The sequence below is a fragment of the Sceloporus occidentalis genome, unplaced genomic scaffold (assembly GCF_023333645.1).
Source record: "Sceloporus occidentalis isolate IW3139 unplaced genomic scaffold, rSceOcc1.0.p SCAF_6, whole genome shotgun sequence".
NCBI lineage: Eukaryota > Metazoa > Chordata > Lepidosauria > Squamata > Phrynosomatidae > Sceloporus > Sceloporus occidentalis.
In genome coordinates this window covers 131,664,858-131,679,469 of record NW_028316986.1, presented here as the reverse complement: position 1 = coordinate 131,679,469, position 14,612 = coordinate 131,664,858, and the positions used below count along the sequence as shown (strand labels likewise).

General features: G+C 37.4%; 1 protein-coding gene across 1 annotated transcript in view; it reads right to left on the bottom strand.

Annotated features, from left to right (window-relative positions):
• The window catches only part of EYS (EGF-like photoreceptor maintenance factor), a 670,725-nt gene that overhangs the window by 144,383 nt on the left and 511,730 nt on the right, over positions 1–14,612 (bottom strand). Inside the window, exon 20 of the mRNA XM_089530993.1 lies at positions 13,777–13,930. Within this exon, the coding sequence (XP_089387119.1) occupies positions 13,777–13,930 (154 nt within the window). The remainder of the gene's footprint in view (positions 1–13,776; positions 13,931–14,612) is intronic.

Genomic DNA, 14,612 nt, shown 5'->3' with positions numbered 1-14,612 from the left:
CCTTATTTTTAAACTAAGATTTTAATATGGAAAGTGACAGAAGATTAAGAATGAGGTTATTATCTCTCAGTGGATTTTTATAATATAAATGGAATACGTGTGCATTGTTTCCTGACAAACATACAAACATACAAGGTGGAACCCATTTCTGTGATGCTTTGAAGTGGGTTTGAGCAAAATGCTTGCATTAAATATGATGACAGAACACATTTACTACCCATTTATTTACATAAAGCATGCTCTTCAGTAAGAAAAGTAAAGAGAGGAGGGAAGATAGATAATCCCTCTCTATTGATTTGCAATGGGAAAGAGGGGAAAGGAGAGAGGCGGGAAGAGGAAAACAATTTTTCACAAGAACTATTACAAAGGTTCTGCTTCCCATTTCCCCCTTGCTACAACCTGACGCTGTAACCCTACCCATCCCCAACCACAAGACTAACCAAAATTTAAGTACATGCAGCAGGTACTTTTGCATTCATGTTTTGTTCTCTTGGCTGCTTTTCATTTATCGTTTAAATGTTACCATTCTGTGCTACACAGCTCTATGAGGGGGCATTACTCTCCCCTCTCCCTAAATGAATAGTATACATACATGAATAGCACCATCAGAATAAAAAAACCCAGTCATATAGAAGACTGATTTTTGGTAAGTTACTTTATATTAAGGATGGGAAACCTTAATATAGCTAGTTACTCCATCATCTTTACAATGTATTGGGCAGAGGAGGTGGCCATGACAGGGGAGGCGGAGTTCAGAACAACCTTGGCTCTGGCCATACTGCCACAGTGATCTCTGCCAATATGATTCTCTCCACCCATCACCACCACAGCAATGGGGACTGTTGGGGAGTGCAGGTGCCTGCCTGACCTGGAGGCCAACCTGCGGCAACCCTGGAGCAATTACGTCGATGCTCTTAAACTTCATATCGATGCTCTTAAACTTTCCAGGGCTGCTTTTGGAAGGAATATGGGAAATAAAGAATACAGGAAATAAGGAATATATTTTAAAGAATACAGGAAAAACAGAGAAGCAATGCTACTCTGCAGAGAAGGGAGGAAGGGGAGTTACCAGAGAATAGGAGGACTTCCTGGATGGAACACAGATAGGATTGATCATACAGAACCAACAGTGAGGAAACATCCTGGAGAAAAATCACTGTCAGAAGCAGACAGCATGGAAGGGATTCACAAGCTCTCCAACTAAGTATTTGCACCCTACACATTCAGGACAATAGCAGCAGCAAAGATACTGAAACAGATAACAGACAACAAGAGATACTGCATGCCAAGAGGTCAACAAGTTAACTGCCAACAACAACAAGAAGAAAGGATAGGTGCTGGTAGTTGAGACTCATTGCTCAGGTGTATTGAGGCCCATGTGTGCCAACTTGACAAGATGAATCAGGAAGTGTGTTGTCTTCCTGTTGTAAGTATTCGGGATGTCATTGACAATTTGCCAAAATGCAACAAGAACACAAATCAGTACCTTTTTTTCCTTATTTGAGCAGATCAACTTTGACTATGAAGTTTTGGATATGACGCTCCAGAAGTTTGAGGTTTGGAGAAGAGGTGAGATGCCAAAAGACTGGAGAAGGCAAACACTGTCCCTCTCTTCAAAGTAAGCAGAAAAAAGATCCTGGAAACTACAGACCATCAGCATGACCTCCATATCAAGACAAATATTACAATGGATTATACAGGAACTTGTCTGCAATTATCTTGATGCCAATGCAGTGATTAATAGGAGCAAGCATGGATTCCTCAAGAATAAATTCTGCCAAACTAATTTTATATCTTTTTTTTATCAGATCATTAGTTTAGTAGATGGTGGGCATGCTGTGGATGTCATTTATCTAGATTTCACCTAAGCATCTGATAAGGCCCCCCCATAATATTTTGATTAGCAAACAGACAGAATGTGGAAAAGATTGGAACACTTTCATCTGATCCATAATTGGTTGGACAACTGTGTTCAAAGAGTAAAAATCAATGTCTGCATTTCAAACTTGAAGGTGGTCTTGAGTTGAGCCTCAAGGCTCTGCCATAGGGCCATTACTCTTCAACATTTTTATCAATTACTTAGATGATGTGGAGGGAGGAAATCCCTATCAAATTTATAGATGACACAAAACTGGGAGGGGTGGATAAGACATTGGAAGATAGGAACAGAATTCAAAAATACCTTGATAAACTAGACAATTAGTCAAACTGCAATTTTTTATGTAAACACTTTGTGCTTTTTTAGTCTGTAACCTGGCTTCGATCCACCAGGAGGGGCGGGGAAACATAAATAATAATAATAATAATAATAATAATAATAATAATAATAATTATTAAATTAATATAATGAAATTCAGCAGAGACAAATGAAAAATTCTACATTCAGGCCACATAAACTAAATGCAGAGATATAGAATGGGAAATACACGGCTCAGCAGTACTGCATGCGAAAAGGACTTTGGGATTATTGTTGATTGTAAGATGAACATGGGCCAGAAATGTGATGCAGCAGCAAAGAAGGTAAATACTATTTTAGCCTGCATTAATATAAGCACAGTTTCCAAGCTGAGTGAAGCAGTAGTCCCACTATATTATGTCAAGTCTCATTTGGAGTACTGCATTCACTTTCGGATGCCTCATTTTAAGAAGGATGTAGACAAATTGGAGGGGGTTCACAGAAGGCTAATGAGGATAACAAAAGATATGGAGAACAAAAAATGTGAAGATAGGGTGAAGAAGCTGGGCAAGTTCCGCATGCTCAAGAGATGACATGATCACACTCTTTAAATACCTCAAGGGCTGCCACAAAGAGGAGAGTGTAGGCTTATTCTCTGATGTCCCAGAGGGTAAGATCATGTCTAATGGTTTGAAGTTACAGGAGAGTGGTTCAGCAGTAGAACCAATTGTCTAGAGCTGGGGCTGGGGGTCTCCTTCTCTGGACATCTAAAGAAGGCTGGACAGCAATCTGATGGAGATGTTTTAGCTGAAGATCCTTCATTGAGCAGCGTGTTGAACTTGATGGCCCATGAGGCCCCTTCCAACTCTATGGTTCTATGACTCTCTGTAACCCCCCAGGGTTGCTTTTGTAACTAATCAAATTCCCCTAAAAACTGCACTGCTTAGATCAGAGGAAAGTAGCTAGAAGTCCTTAAAAGAAGCTGAAAAGGTTTTACTCTAAATAGAGAGAGTGTGTGTGTGTGTGTGTGTGTGTGTGTGTGTGTGTGTGTTTTGCTGCAGAAATTCAGTGCCAGGCTAGGAAAACTTGATTCAAGGGAACATTCACCACTTGTCTTAGTGGATTTTTCCAGGTTTGTCAGCAAAATGTGGCATCACATTGCTAGTTAATATTGGTGGGATGGTAGAATGTGTATACAATCTCTGGTGAATATGGACAAAGGCCCTAATTTGGACCCTAGATCCACTCACACTGACTACTACTATTTTTATCCTAAAATATATAATCAAAATATTGCATAGTGGTGCTAGAGGTATAACTGATTAGGACAGGAGGGTAAATATTGCTCTTGGAAAGCCATTATTTTAAGAGATCTTTATATGATGTATCCTGTGCCTTGTATAATATATGGCACAATGCAAAAGAAGCAAACATAATAACATGTTGCTAGGACACACATTATGTAAATATTGTCCTCTAAATAAATTGCCATCATCAGAATACTGTTTTTGTGTCAGTCTTGCAAACACAAACCATTTTTGTAGTGATCCACAAACACTAGGACAGATATGTTTTTCCAAATAAAAATTCCTTATGCTAAAACAAAAGTATGTCTGGTATGTCTTCTCCATTAACGTCATGCATTCTTCCCTGTCTATTCAGGTTAATTAAACTTGAGTTTTTAATTATTGGATACAATATCCTGCTTTGTGTCCTCAAGTGTATATATGTAACCATGGCAATAAACCAAACCAGATTGGCCAAAGCTATGGAAATTGTTTATAGCAAAATAAGATGATGATAGAAATTAATTTTTAAAATATTTATTGTGACTTAGCAGCCATTAAATGAACGGGACCTATTTATTCTAATGAAATTGAAAGAATACTGTATTCGGTTTTGGTTCCAGGCAGTTATTTTTCACAAACATAAGTGTTCTACTTTTTAAAAAAAGAAAATACTGGAAGCTTTCCAATGCATTAATATATATATATATATATATATATATATATATATATATATATATGAAAAAATAGAAAAAGAAGAAAAATATTGTAGAAAAAGAAGAAAATTTACTGTATTTAACTCCCAACTGTCCTAGCTATGGTTATATCTGAATCATAAAATATTACTTCTCCAGCTGAAACAATATCATATACTTATTCAGCTTAGTTAACTCTACTAATAATCAGAACCCACAGTTTACATACTGTATGATCCTTATGTTTTTGCAAATTAAAGATTCCCACAATTATCAAAACCTTCAGTTAACATATTTTCTACTAAAACACAATAAAAAATTTGCAGATCCTTTAGAAACAGCACCAATATTTCTCTAATCATAAATAATGTATCCAAATCCACAGGACCAAACAATTTGAATCTTGTATTGATATTGCAATATTAATATCGCAAATAATAAGTTGTTTCCTCTTTTCAGTAAGGCAACCTTATATTTAGTTTACATTTAATCTATGCCACACACACACACATCTTACACATCAAATGCAGGAATATCATTGTACAAATATTTCTTTTTTTATAAACTAGACAACCCACATCAATTAGCATGTTAGAATCCATATTGTCCCCAAAATAGATAAAACCAATCCTATACATTTCACTTACAGAGCTTTAAATCTGACCTTAGATTTCCTATTTAATTGTGACCCTTGTAAAAGTTAGGTATAACTCGTCTAAAGAAAAAAAAAAAACCTGGGGTAAATATCTTGTCATAATGTATTTATGACAATGTTAATACATTGTCACACATAGTTCATCTTGATCTTGAATGCTTTATTTACTTCCCCATTTGCTTCAACATTTGGGGAGGAAGGCCCCCCCACCTCTTCTCTTCTCTTCTCCTTTGTTTATATGATTGAAATATTTCTTATTATAATTGAACAGACTGCAATTAGAGCACATACAGTTCAGAGGAATTGGGGCTTTTCTGTGGGAGGGCCCCTGAAAAACATAATAAATTCTGCTGACAAAGGATTCACATTTTTTACCAGAGTATCTGTGAATATCCACAACGATGCACACATGGTTGTTCAACATGGATTCACAAGGATTCAATGGTTGCACATTTTCAGCGGAAGGAGAGTGAATAGATGCAAATTTGCACAGGAAAGTGAAGACAATTAAGCGTCCATGTGAATGTGCAAAAAATCTGCATCAGTTTGCATAATAAACGTGTGTAGACTAGCTCCAAGATACTCTGACCTTCCAGATATTCTCTAGCCTGATCACCTTCCCTTTTAATAAAATTCCCCAGAAATGCCTTCTCTCCTGTATGAAGTCTCTTGGCCTCAACCGATTCCTTCTGGTCACACTGTTTTTCAAGTTTCTCTGAAGCTAATGAGACTGGGCCATCTCTTTCCATCTCCATAGCTTCCCCTCCATCTTGAGCCAACTAATTTCCTTTATTGTCCTGACAAGGCTCTACTACCATACAAGCCTTTTTCCCCCGCTGGAAATTCCCCTCCAGCTTTTTTAAATCATCAACTCTCTTATCTCTCTCAGTTCTTTAAAGATTTCTTCCCAGATTCACTGGCCATTTGGGTGTTCAAAATCTTCTCCTTAACAACTGTTATTTTCATTAAGCCTTGCTATCATTACTGTCCACTACATTCTTTTGTATAATCCAGAGATTAAGTTAATTTATATTGCTGTCAACACAGTAACAGTGCCAAGCCACCTGCTTATCTATGGTGTTGTTGTGTCTGCTATATGAGAGTTCTCATGCTCTTCAGAAGTAAACAAGCTGCATTCTCACACTTCACAACATTATTATTTTTATTATTCTTGTCTATTATTTATAATTTGAATTATTTTATTCTTTAATTTCTTTTAATTGAGATACCCTACTTCTTGGATTTTCTTTTTACTCTTAATAAAATATATATTTTTATTTAAAGCCAAAGTCAAGCTCTACTCATGATCTCTTGGTTGTATGAAAAAGTGAATTCACTAGAAGTACTGATCTCACCACCAGATTCAGAAAGTCTCTCTTTAGCACAGTTCCATACTTTTGTTCCACTTAATTAACAATGTTGGTTATGCAGTCTCCTCCACTTCACCAGTAACTTCTCGCCACCAAGATGGTGATTAAATCACCAGGAGCAGAGGGGTGCAGCCCCTGTGGATTATCCCCTGCTGTCCTTTTAATGTAGGGAGAACATTTTCCCAGTCCAAACTTAGTTTCGTCAGTGATCGCCATGGTCTGCCATCCAACCTGGAAGTCCAAAACTATGCTCTTTTGAGGTTCAGCTAACAGAGGCTTGTGAGCAAAGCGGCTCATTGTGAAATTATGGGAAAAGAAACTGCCCAATCAGTTCACAAGCTGCCCAGGGAGTGAAGCATGCTACTGTACTTATGTATGGTAAATCACTCTTCTTAGGTAAATGCTGTATTTTTTTTTTTTACCACCAGGGAAGCAATATTTGAGTTTTCTTCCATCAAAATATCTTGGTCTGCCCCCTTGTTCTATTTCTTGATGTCCTCCAAGAAGAAATGATGGCAAACAGTAAATTATATGGTCCTGATCAGGGGACAGAGTCTTTTACATTAACTCTTGAGCTGCAAAACCCCAAATGAAGAAATTAGGACTTCCATTTCAGTGCTACAATGGCCCACTAATTCTTACACATTTTCCACAAAGCAAAAATGGAGCACTGACTCCTATAAAATCAAGGAAAGGGGTAGCAGAATCCATCACTGTGGAGGATGCTTCATTCATAAAATTAAGTCAGGCTGATCACAAAGATTTGAGAGAAGCCCAAACTGGGACTTCTGAGAAGTGAACCAAACCTGAACACTCCTAGATACTTATTAGCACTTTGGATGTAGAAGGAGATAGAGAGAGTTGTTGACATTCTCCAGAAGTTGTTTTGCCATATTAAAAAAGCTAGCAAGGCATTTTTTGCAGTAACGTTGTTGTCCTGTTGTGCTCTCTCTACATCACTACAAAACGCTGCCCTGTTTGAACTGTTTAGCCTCTTTCTCTTACTACGTACTGTACTTCCTTCCCTCTACAGATACGTTCCCATGCATGCCTTCTTGTCATAACTGCAATGTATACTTTTATTTTAAATTCCTTTTGTAGGGATCAGGGGAATGTGAGAAATGAATTCCATATCAATGATGCAAATACTGATGGAAACAACCCTAAACCAGATTTTTCTCCACTGGAGCAGCTGCTCACCAGTATGAGAAGGACAATGAAAGTGTCTAGTTCAGGCTGTATTCTTACTGTATATGGTGTCATGTGATAATTATTTTACAGTGAGAAGATATACCAAACCCAGTCTTCAATAGGTTGGATTTGTGTGAGCAAATATAAAGATACTCTGAGAGAGAGCTGGAGATCTAGAAATATAATTGGTTCTATTCAGTGCCAGAATACAAATAAAGTGAGAGTCTGTGTTAGAATGAGACTTCTGGAAAGGCTAGTTAAGCATGTATTATAAAACACCTTTATAAGAGCAGTTAGGGTGAGAAGATCATGCCTTTTTCAAAGCATGAAGGGTATAACCATACAGACAGCTATGCTTCAAGTACTTGTTTAATGAGCTCAAATAGTTGCAGACACATGTGGGCAAGGAACATTAGAGTGTAGTCAAATGAATGTGTAGCCAAGCAACAAGAGGACAAAAAGTATTAACGAGGAAGAACACACAAAATTATTATTTGAATGAGAGAAACCCAGGATTTTACATACCCAGTTTACGAAAGCATGAAAAAAGACTCAAATCAGTAAATACTATATTATCTGGGTGCGTGCACAAAGTACTGTTAAGAATAAACATAATCTTGTGTGATATATGCTTTTAAAAACAAAAAGCATTTATCAGACCTGCTCAAAATAGTAGCTTTCTCTCAGACACACTGCATGAATTCTGTACACATACCCAGTTCCTCTGCCCAGTACATGTTATGGATCAGATCAAATTTCAGCTTCCCCATAACATTATACTCATGTGGCCACTTTGAACCAATAGTAGCTTCTTAGCCTAACCTGAGCAATTTTACACTAGTTAAACACTAGGACCATTTGGTTTTTTCCCCCCTCTCACTTGATCTCTGTTGAATTTGTGCCTTGGAAATAATTGATGTGTTTACTGGTGACAATCATCTTAGCTAGTTCTGGGATAATATAAACAGATGGCCAAGTAGAGATACATTTTATTTTGGAAACTATTGGGTTGATTTAAACTGTATGTATGTATGAATTGGAAAAGAGGAATGAAAGATCCTTTATAATATTGGGAAATCTCACGCAAATAATTTGGGACAAAGAAAACAGCATGTGGATCTCTAAAGTAAAATCAGTTTGTATAGGAACATCTGGGAATTTCAGAAACTTCTTTCTCATTTGGACTGGCTCATAGTTGGAAAAAAAACTTGATTGCCAAAAGAAATAAATGCATTACAGTGGCCTTTTAAAATGTCACATTTACCTAGGAGCAAACTCCAATGAACTCACTGAGACTTATGTCTGAGAGTAGATATGTGCATGGATGCATTGTTCCTGTGAATGGAACATTGTTCTGCAGAAAAAAAACCAGCCCTCTTTCAAAATAAGTAGATGGTACAATCCCTCCCAAAGTTTAACCTCTACAAGTTACAGTTTCTTTTCTGTGGCACAGAACAGTCCTGACACACAAAGAGGATTAGTAAATCAAAAGGAAGGGGACAGAGAAAAGAAAAGCAGTAAAAATAATCCTTAATATAAACTTTATGCAAATCTTAAAAACAAACAAAAAATCAGAAGTGAAGGGAAGAGAAAAAAATAATTCAAATTAAGAATGCGTTTCTTCTTCTCTACATTAAGGGCATTGGGGCTGGGAATCCATGTATGTGAAAGAGAGATTGAGAGAGTACCTGCTTCATGGTGCTGTAAATCAAAGGGTGCCTCCTAAAGGAAAGCCCCCCCCCCTTTCTTACCCAAGAAACAAATTGCAGTCACATAGCACAGATTGTTCTGCTCCAAAGCTGGGAGACCCGGTAATAGTTTGCTTTTGCCTGAACCTACTGGAAAGAACATGACTCCACCACCTCCTGTCTTCTTCCTCCTGCTGATTTAACTTAACTCATCATGCAGTAATTCTAGTAAGTTGAAGACAAAGCAGAAAAGTGAGATGAAGAGAAAGAAACCAAGACAGTTTAAAAGCACCCGAGAAAGTGGGATGGCAGAGAATTAGCAAGGGTCATGTTTGACATACCAGGAGAGTAGGAGGATATGGCCTTTAATGTATGTGCAAACATTATATGTAGGTTCTCATCTACTGCACACATTCTCGGGAAGATTTGAAAGTGTGGCTGGTGTTTCAAAGAGTATTACACTTTGCTGTCATAGTATTTAAAAAAGGACAGTGACAATATCCCACAAATAAACCTGAGGAGCTTGGAACTGAGGGAGAGGTGGTATTTGATAAATTTGAAAATATTTGGTTCTTCTTTTGGAATATTTTATTTATATGCTGTTCCCTTTTACCAATGGTTCATTTCCACTGAACAGACAACATATGAGAATAGATATTACTGCGGATCAATGTAGGTGAAAGCTTTGTTCAATTCATTCTTATACCAACAAAACTAATTATAACTTTCATTATCTTGTCTTATTTAGCTTTCCACGAGGAACTACCTTTATACAGTTCTCAGGTTGTGATTGCTGGCTCACACTTAGCAGAAAAGGGAGAATTGTTCCTATTACTCTATAGAAATCAGTCTCCATGGTTAGTGTGTCAAATCCCTTGATGTCTTTCTGCTTGAATAAGGTCTGTCTGACACCTTTTTGTCAGAAAAGTGAAATTACTCCCAACAATGTTCTTCTGCTTTCACAAACATGTTCCAACAAAAGCATGATAATTGCATATGGACTTTTTAATGCATGCACAAAGGCTTATGATCAGTACCAGCGATTATTTCCCTTCTATTCATGGTTTATGATGTTAGGAATAGTACAGTCCTTCAGATGTTGTCACACTGCAGCTTCCAGAATTCCTCACCATTGGCTACTCTGACAAAGGCTGCTGGGAGCTGCAGTCCAATAACATGTGTAAGGCTCCATGATGCTCGACCCTGGAATCGAGATCAGAAGATCAGATTGTGGAAGTGAGATCAGAAGATGCCACTTTTATTGCATAAGTGCCATTTAAAATACATACACAGAAAACCTTTTACATGGCAAAAAATGGACTCAAAGTAAAATATGAAGACTCTTAGTGCAATCCTGAAGCTGACTGGGCCAGACAATCTAAATGGCATTTCCGCCTCTAGATTAGTTGGAACTGTGAACAACAATTCCAGTTTATATCAGTCCCCTGGTCTCATTTAGCAGTTTGCCATACCAGCAAAAACAGAGGAAAGAGAGCAATCTAAATTCAAGTGCTAGCTATAGAATGAAAAATCAACAGTTATCTCATGCATGCATATTTTATAGCTCATGGCACCCAACACTGAGTGCTCACAAAAGCAATGTCATGTTTGTTTATTCCTTTGACCACAGGATTAAGGATGACTGGTGAAGGATTACATATTTATTGTTGCTTGATAAAGGATATAGTGCTCCTCATTTTCTTTTCTTTATTTCTCCTCCCTATTTTTAGTTTGTAGACGGAAATCTAAAAAAATAAAATAAATCACCTGCTCATCATATCAGATGGATATAAATTCCCACCAAAGTGCAGAGTTGCATATGTGGCGTTAATCTTGAAAAACACTAGCACACCAAATAACAGTAAATCCAGATAAATGAAGGAAATGGGTAAATGCACATGACTTTCATTTCTAGCACAGCGTAGCTATAAGAAGTGGCAGGAATTTGTGAATATGTGTAGTTAAAGTAAATGTTGAGCTGGAAAACTTGAAAATAAGCATCTGGATATGAGAATTGAATCTGATAACTATATGCCATCTCTTCAGGGCTTGTTGTTTTTGTGTGCCTTCAAGTTATTTCTGACTTATGGTGACCCTAAGACAAACCTACCATAGATTTTCTGAGGCTGAGAGTGTGTGACCTGTAGATGGTCACCCAGTGAGTTTCCATAGCCAAGCAGGGATTTGAACACTGGTCTCCAGAGTCACAGTCCAACACTCAAACCACTACACCATGCTCTTGGATTATAGGATGGTTTTATCTACAGTCCTACTACAGCATCAAGAATATCAAATGATCGTTAAATCAATATAATGTGTTTGAAGGATATCCACTAAGAATTATGGAGTTCATGGGCTAGGTGGGGCTAGAGGCAAAAGATAAAAGATGTACCTAGCGGACAAAAGAAGCCAATTGAATTAAGTTTGGTATGCAGGTAATGCTGAATATATATACATGCATAAAGATTAGGGCAAGATTTTACACTTTTAAAACTTTTTTTTAAAAAAAGTGGTGCATGTGTAGCATGTTCTACACAATAAGAAGTTTCTTGTATAGAAAACAGCACTTTGTCACAGGAAACAAGTTTCTTGGCATTCCTACACAGAAGAAAGCATCCTATCCACAGAATTGTTTTTGTTTGTTTGTTTTGTATGGGAAATACTTTTTTCTGTGTAGGAAACTTGTTTTCTGTGTAGAACATGCAATTTTCCATGCCAGAGAGAGAGAGAGAGAGAGAGAATGAAAAAGCATTGCACATTTTCCATCCTGAAGTACAAATAGTATTGCCCATCCTCCTTTTCAGGAATCCCTGACCCTTGAGAAACCAGTCTTTTTCAATATGGGGGGGGGGGATATTTGCAAATATCGGGCCTAAATACCCTGAAGGCATCAGATCCTGTTTGATCTCGAAAAGCTAAGTACCACTGATGAATACCAGGTGCTTTAGGCTATATTTCAGGGGAAGGAACTGGCAGAACTGCCTCTGAGTATTTCTTGCCTAAGAAATCCCTTTGAAATTCATGGGATCATCATAGGTCAGCAGGTGACTTGAAGGCAGGTGCACACACATTTTCAAATATTCTTTCCTTTTGTATTCAGCCATATCCATCTGCTCCTTTGTCATTTAAGATAAAGGAACATTGCTCCTTCACCTTTTAAGAAAATTCATTGATCAATAATTGAAGATTAAAATGAAATTAGAGGGGGTCTGCTGTGATCCTTGCTGTTGTGATATCATTGTTAGTGCTTTTCAAACAAATAAGCAGATGGGATCACAGCGGAGCTAGCATTTCCCCTTCCTCCCTTTGTACAGTATCTATGAAGAACCACTACATAAATCATACGTTTGTGCAAATTAACACAGGGCTGGAATTATTTTACATTACTGAAGCCTTAGAAGGATGTCAACTGGGAAGGGGCAAAGAAACAAACAGGAAGCAAGATAACATACTTTGAATCTGACCATTAAAATAACCCCCAGAAAGCCAAGAAGTAAGGGAGTGGGATAGGAATGGAAGGAGAAAACTTTCTCTCTTTCTTTGGAATTAAGTAACAGATCTTTGGAGTTTGTTCACCCCAATGCATTCACTAGCCTTTTTTGTGGTATATAGGTGAACTTGTATTAATAAACGGAGAAGTCATAGTTTTATCAAATTAGAATAACCTTTATAAATTTAGCAATCTAGAGAAGTCACACGTCCTTTTCCTTTTTTTTAACAAAAAAAGAAGAGAAAAAAAGAAAAGAAAGAAAAGAAAAGAAAAAAGTAAAGAAAAAGAAAACAACAAAGGGAAGCCAGGGTGGTTGTGTTTCTCCAAACTAACTCTGTGTTAGATCAGAGCATAGATGTATTCCTTCAGTAATGTACCATGAGAATGGGACTTGGGCTGGCCTTAGGGTTAGATCAGATGAGGTTTCAAAATGAACTCAGGGACTGTATTGGCTGTACAGTCTGCAGTGTTTTATTTAAATAAATAAATAAATAAATTTTATTCTGCTCCCATTTTAAAAAAAGTTCTACAGTTTGATTACTAACTAAACAAGCCCTTTTCCTTCAAACCATGCCTACAGCTATGATTGATGGCAGATTTTCTAACACATTTATGGCCCTACATTTGTGCATTTGTAGGGCTCCATAAATTGAGGAGTTGCCTTTTTTTTGCTGTATATGCAGAACCAAGAACTGAATGTTTGGAATCTATTATATCTTGTTTACACTGTAGCAGTATTCCAGAAAGGATTTCCTAGCTCTTATTAAATACTACTAACATTATGGCAATGCACAAGTTTCTCTTTTTGCCCTTGCAGCAATGAACATTTGGGTGAGACTTATAGCCAATATTGCAGTTGATTGCTTTGGGAACATTCTTATCTAATCAAAGCATAATCAAGTGTTTTTTAAAGTGTTCCAGATTTATGTGCTATTTATCCTATGTTGCATTATTTGTTTTGCATGCAAATGGATTATGGTCCAAGCATTAATAATAAAGGACTACATCTTAAAACTACACAAAGGAATTCATCTTGGGGTATTCCACCTTCAAAATGTCTATTCTACCTCTGAGCTATAGCTCTCTCCTCACCAATAAAGCTTTGGTTTGTCCACAGAGGATTGCACTTGACCTTTCTGTTTTATTTTTCTTTGTGTTCTTTGGTGCCAAATAAGCAGGCTATATATTATGTGTCTCCATTCAATGAAGCATAAGAAATCCATACCTTACTGTGATAGGCACAAGGGCATCACTGCTAATGGAGTGGTTGGCAGTTACCGTCAGAACATCCTGTGGAGTGCCACAGCCAAACCGAAGAGTTGGTCTTCCATGTACAAGGTAAAGGTGAAGGAAGTGTTCTCCAGCATGGTCATCTCTGGCTTTAAAGACAATGAAATTATAATTATTCAGTACCCCTGGAAAAATAGTGTGAACAAAGACAAAGAGACTGCAGTAGTGTGTTGCAGTGTGGAGTGCATTTATATAACCTTCCAGCCACTTGGTTGACTTGTGATTTTCATTCCCTTGGACTGGACAACACCTCTGCTCCCATTTCCCCCCAGTTCACTGTAAGAATTATTTGACAGTGGAATTGACTGCTTCAGAGGGTGATGGCTTCTTCTTCTGTGGAGATTTTCAAAATAGAGATTACATAGACATATTTCAAGAGTGCTTTAACTGTGTATTCCTGCATGACAAGGAGTTGCACTAGATGGCCCTTGTGTCCCCTTTCAACTTTAAGATCCTATTATTCAGTTCCCTAACAAACCTGAAGATTACCTGGATTCTACTGATACTGCCATTTTACGTAATGTGTGTGCCTGGCTGTGTAGTTTTGGCTACTTCCATCTGAGCACACGAAAACATGAATCAATGTTGGAAGGAAAGATACCTAGAAGGGGTATCCCCAGTGAGGAAGAAAGTCATTTTTAAAAGCTCCAATTAACCACACAGGTTACTAATTATATTTTTCCACTGAATGATCTGTGATGGTCAGCACAGACTATTCTCTTTGGACACTTCTGCTTTCAGATATAATTATGCAGTAATGATTGCAAAAAA